Source organism: Diachasma alloeum, unplaced genomic scaffold, assembly GCF_001412515.2.
Source record: "Diachasma alloeum isolate Michigan unplaced genomic scaffold, Dall2.0 Dall_scaffold_00476, whole genome shotgun sequence".
Taxonomy (NCBI): Eukaryota; Metazoa; Arthropoda; class Insecta; order Hymenoptera; family Braconidae; genus Diachasma; species Diachasma alloeum.
In genome coordinates, this window is record NW_021680609.1 from 280,146 (window position 1) to 286,276 (window position 6,131).

The following is a 6,131-nucleotide window of genomic DNA, read 5'->3' on the forward strand; positions in this document are numbered from 1 at the left end:
AATGATATTTTGCGGATAGAGGGACTTGTGAAATGCTGCATTTTACCCCCGCGACGATTATTTCACCCAGTTTTACCTGTCAAAGCACACGGTAAGCTACTGTTTCCTCTCTGTCGGTCATGCTGCGAAGGTTTAGTGCAAGACAATTGCCCTCATGATGACCCCACTGACCGCGAGTTTTTGGGGACTTGGGTCGCCCCAGAGCTCCGTAAAGCCGTAGAGGTCGGGTATAAAATTTTGGAAATTAGTGAAATTTGGGAGTATAAAAGAACAACACGTTATGATCCTATGACACGAACAGGAGGTTTATTTGCTGAGTATATAAACACTTTTTTAAAAATCAAACAAGAGGCTTCCGATTGGCCGGCAGAATGCATAGATGATGAATCCAAGGATAGATATATAGCCGAATATGAGGCGAGAGAGGGAATAAAACTCGACAAGGATAAAATTTTAAAAAATGCTGGATTGAGAGCAGTAGCAAAACTTTGTTTAAACTGTCTCTGGGGTAAATTTGGGGAAAGAGAAAATTTAACGAAAAAGGCAATTATTCGAACATATGAGGAGTTTGCTAACATAATGTTCAATCCTGAAATCGAAGTGACAGGGCTTGTCCCTGTCGATAACGAGACTCTCTTCATGTCCTGGAAACATTTAAACGAAGCTGCGGAACTGTCTACCAAAGCCAACGTTGTTATTGCGGCTTATACAACAGCTCACGCACGTCTCAAATTATATTCTTATTTAGAAAAACAGCAAGAACGCGTTTTATATTATGATACAGACTCGGTTATTTACGTGAGCGATGGAACTAACGAGTTACCACTGGGGAATTTTCTGGGTGACTTGACCTACGAAGTAGAGGGCTACGGAGAAGCGAGTTTCATTACGTCTTTTGTCTCTGGCGGTCCAAAATTTTATACTTATCGCGTGAAAAAACCGGATGGAAACATTGCAGAAATTAGTAAAATAAAAGGCGTTAGGCTAAATTATGACACGCGTAAACAGATTCATTACGACTCGATTCGTGCCCTCGTTGTCGATAAGGTAGAGCCTTACCAGATCAACTACAAGGGTATACGACGGACAATGTACCATGACGTCATCACGAAACCCGAGAGCAAGATTATCCGCGCGACGGGCCCGAAATGAAGGCTTGATAATGGCGCTGCAACCCTCCCCTACGGATATAAGACAAAACGACGCGCACTTGAACCCGACGATTGAAAAACAAAAACGAATGAAAGATACTTTCGACTTTTTAAGCTAGTGTATAGAGATTAGATTATGGATTAGAGTAATTTTTTGTAGAAGTAAGTTTTTTCGTAGATATAAGCTACATGTAAGTTTTTAAAAGTAAGCTTTTTGTAAATGTAAATTTTTCTTTTCAAAATAAAAGATGAAATGTGATCTTTTTTTTATTTTTTTAAATCCTTATGCTACAAGGAAGGAAATTTTTCAAGGTATTTAGTTTTTTAAATAAAGAAAAAGAAGGATATATATTTATTTTTTTTTATTCAAAACTTTAATTCTAAAAAATACATTTTTTCAAATCTAAAACTTAAAAATAAAACTTAAAACTACAAATACATCTTTTTTTCTTAAAAACTAGAATTACATTTTTTTTTCGTTTTTTTCTAATTTTCTTCTTCGGGGGTCTTACTCCCACTCCTCGAGGTCCCAGTTGTCCGTACTGCGGTTGAGATGACGGGAGCCCACCAAAGAGATTGTGGAGGTCTTATAAACCCTCGATGGGAGATTCTACAGAGCTGGTCGCATGCATCTGAAAATTAAAAAAACGAGTGAATTGTGATTTGGTTGACAAAAAATCTACGGAAAATGCGACGAATAAGTTTTCCATGAAAACAATCCAGCACGGAAAATTTCTGCAGGAGAGAAAGCGAGCAAAAATTTCGGTCATAAAAAATTTCTTTCACACAAAATTTTGACACTGAAAAATTGGAGGAAAACCAGAATACAAAAATTCTAAATCGAAAAAAAAAAACGAGATGAAGCCCGAATTGAAAATACACGCAAACTCAATAAGAGACGTTTAAAAACCAAAAAAATGCACGCATTTTGAAAAAAATTCAACTCAAAATTTGACGCTGAAAAATTGGACGACAGCGGAATAGAAAAATTCGTAAACGAAAAAATCTAACACGGAAAATTTCAACGAGAGAAAACGCCAGCAAAAATTTCTTTCACAAAAAATTTCTTTCAAAAACTATTTCGACAGTGAAAAATTGGACGAAAACCGGAATAGAAAAATTCAAAAATGAAGAAAAACGAGACGAAAACCGAATGGAAAATACATGTAAACTCCATAAGACCCGTTTAAGAAACGAAAAAAAATACAAACATTTATAAATAGAAAATTACCCAGAAAATTATGAACGAGAAAACTATGTGAACATTTTTTTTTTATAGAAAAAACCGAACAAGAATTTTCACAAAAAATATCGCTCAAAATATAAATAAAAACTTACCATCCCGTGGATTCTCTCCATTTCAGTGATGACTGACCCAAACATTTTCACACTTTTGTTCTTTTTGTCGAAATGAAAAATCACAGCACTGTACGAAAAACGGTGGAAACTCGTAACTGAAGACTATCCTGAAGAATATGAAGTTGGGAGTATGTCTTCCAAAGATCTCGCAGTTTACATATCTCGAATTGTTTATTCTCTTTCTCTTTATTTTTCTTTTTTCGCCACGATCATTTCTTTTTTTCGGCGGTATGTACTTTTCATCCTCCGTGTATTTATCAACATATACACGTATGCGTTTCTGACGAAATCTAGGCTTTCGTTTTTCCCTGTAATTCTCACTTGGTGACCGACCTGCGAAATATTTATCGAACAGTTCGACGTCGTGATCTCTCCAAATTGTATTCATTTTTACTGTCCTAAATATATTTTCACGAATGACTGACAAAAAATAAATCCAAGTCACTCGAGTTAAAAAAAAATTCACAGCGGTCGGGGCAATATCATAGGAGTGCGGGTACCATGATAGAGGTGGGGGGTAATATACATCATATGAAATCCATGGTAGTGGGGGGTCATGTGTGACGCCGACGCCGCAGCACTCCCTACGGTGGGGGTAGTGTGTTGTGCGCATAGGCCTGTTCTGTGTATGGTGGGGGGAATTAAGCGCGCCCCACTCTCATACCTAACGCTATAAAACGCGGCTGCTCGCGGTGTATTTCATCCAGTCGATCCGATTTCNAATTAAGCGCGCCCCACTCTCATACCTAACGCTATAAAACGCGGCTGCTCGCGGTGTATTTCATCCAGTCGATCCGATTTCGCTCATCAGTTTTTAACATGAAAAATATCAACGAAAAAGAGTGCAGTGGTGCCGAACAGCAAGTGGTGCTGTCGCAAGTTATACCTCTTAATAAGTCGGAGACGAAACAAATTCGTGTTGGTTTGCAAGTTACCTGTCTCGGCCAATTTGTTCCTGTGGTGCAGTTTATGGCCGTACGCCCCAACCGTGTCGTGCTGTCAATGTCACGGGAAGAATGGGGCCTTCTGTACAAAGATCTGGATGCCATTACGGACTACTTTGATCCTGAGAAGTTTCACCCAAAAGCCGTCCACAATGTACCTGCTAAGCAATTTGGGGATGTCAAAGTGAGATTCCATCGCAGCTACGATAACCCCTGCGTTGCTTTTGTACGTGCTGATGTAAGGCAACCCCTCATTATGATGAGCCCGAGCATTACAACATTAAAAAACAAAGCGGCATGGATCGATCAGTGGTTAAAATTTTTGGACTCATTGCCTCTCAAACAATACAAGGAGTCTCTGGTGCGGGCGATCACAAGTGTTGCCATGCATTATATGGAATACAACAGGATGCCAGCTACTGAAGAACTCCACTATTGCATACGCAGCAATTCCGAGGAGATTTACCTTCTGGCCAGGGATGACCTCCGTCGTACAATACCTCAGCAGAACGAGGGATATTTGTATCAATTATTTGGTGAAATGTTTCATTTTTGCTTCGATGAGTTGGATGGTTTTGCGGGAGGGGCTTACCGAATGCCCACATACTAAAGACTATATGATAATAATAATCTCTTGTGATTGTAAATAATTTTAAATTGGAACGAAAAAAATATCATTTGTAAGCCTAAAAATGTATTTCATCATTTTACATGAATTAAAGAAAAAGTAATTTGAAAACCTTGTATTATTCATTTACGAAAAACCTTGAATTTTTTCAGCTACGTAGAAGTTTCTAGAAAAATATATTTGGCTCCATATCAGCTCGAAAAATTCACCGTCCTCAAAATAAAAGAGAGAGAGAGAGAACGTATTGTTCACTCTTTGCGTCATTCATGGTTGCAATCCTTTGTTATCCCTTTAAAAAAAAAATTCAAAAGCGTAATGACTCTCCGGAGTCTCAAGGACAATGGCTCCAATGTCCTGGACAGCGACATCCGGACCCTTGCCGACGCCGTCCTCCGCAGTTGGACCACCAGCAGAGGGGCCCGACTCCCGACACCCGTCCGATATATACTGTCCGACAGTTTTTCAATTTACCCGCCAGCCCTTTTCCACCCACTTTCCACCCGCCACCCCTTTTCCCCCCACTTACAACCCACTTTCCACCCGCCACTCATTGTCTATCTGGCGGCCATTTTCCACCCACCACCCACTTCCTGTGACCCTCGGACCCCAACTTTGAGGCCCTGCACCCCAGGGGGCCCGCAGCGCGCCGACGGTCTCTTCAAAGGCATGCCGCCGAGGGGGGAGGGGGGACGTGCACGTGCACTTCCCGGAAAAAGGGGGGAGGGTGCGTGGGAAATTCGCCAACAATGCCCTTTTATTACTCAAGAAGATGACCATACCACGGCTGGAGCTAACAGCAGCTCCCCTGGCAACGGATATTGTGGGCTACGCACAACGAACTCCGGAGTTGGAAGACATACAAATCAATCTTTGAAGCGATTCATCAGTGGCCATCACATGAATTAACGGAGATCCATCCCGTTGGAAGGACATCGTGCAGAACAGGGTTCTCAAGATACGAGACACTCTGCCCTCTAACACTTGGAGACAGATCAACGGCAAGGAGAATCCAGCGGGCTGCGCATCAAGGGGTCTATCACCGAAACAACTGGCGGAGCATCAACTATGGTGGACAGGAGCACCTTGGCTTAACCTGCCACCGGATCAGTGGCTAGCATCATCAATGGATCTATCATCGACAGCGGAGATATCATCAGAGGCGGCTCAAGAGGCGAGACCGCCCATCATCAGCTCGCATCCAGTGCGAATCGGTGAGGCGGACGCGCTGCTCATCAGACACTTATCGTTGAATAAGCTTGTACGGGTCATAGCCTGGATCAATCGAGCCGTAAGACGCCTTCAACAGCAACCGCTACCGGATTGTCCCCAACTAGGACCACACGAGCTCGAAGAGGCAAGACTGTACTGGGTGAAGTATACTTAAAATCTCTACTTCGAGGCGGAAATCAACATTCTAAGAACTGGAAACTCACTGGCAGCAAATCATCGAATGGCGATGCGGACGCCATATCTTGAGAACGACGTCATGCGCTTGAGCGGACGTCTACAAAATTCAACATTAGATCCGGAGGAGGGAAATCCAATTATTCTCTCACGCCATTCGCCGCTATCATCGCTCATCATCGCAGACGCTTATCAACGAAGTTTCCATGGAGGAACTCAACTCACCTTGGCATACATACGGCAGAGGTACTGGATCGTCGGACGAAGAGCTCCAGTAGGCTCGCACATCATAAAGTGCATTATTTGTGCATGTCATCGAGTACTGAGAGCTCAACAGCTGATGGAATGGCTGCCTGCGCGACGAGTGACACCATCAAAGGTCTTCCTCCACTCAGGAGTGGACTTCACCGGCCCAATATCCAACGGCTCCACGTCCTGAGATGGAGAGGATCGGGAGCAAACAAAACAATGTACAAGGCGTACATCTGTCTGTTTGTCTGCTGCGCCACATCAGCATCCCATCTGAAAATGGTAACGGATCTGACAGCGGAGGGCTTCATCGCTGCGTATAAACGCTTCACTTCAGGACGGGGTAGCTGTGCGACCCTGACCAGTGACAGGGGACTCAACTTCATCGGGGCAGAG

General features: G+C 42.7%; 1 protein-coding gene across 1 annotated transcript; it reads left to right on the top strand.

The window, feature by feature from the left end:
* The first annotated feature begins 4,851 nt into the window (after window positions 1-4,851).
* On the top strand, window positions 4,852-5,466 carry LOC107042477. The gene is made up of 2 exons (XM_015263536.1): window positions 4,852-4,902; window positions 5,011-5,466. The coding sequence occupies exons 1-2, from the start codon at window positions 4,852-4,854 to the stop codon at window positions 5,464-5,466; spliced, it is 507 nt and encodes a 168-aa protein (XP_015119022.1).
* The last annotated feature ends 665 nt before the right edge of the window (window positions 5,467-6,131 follow it).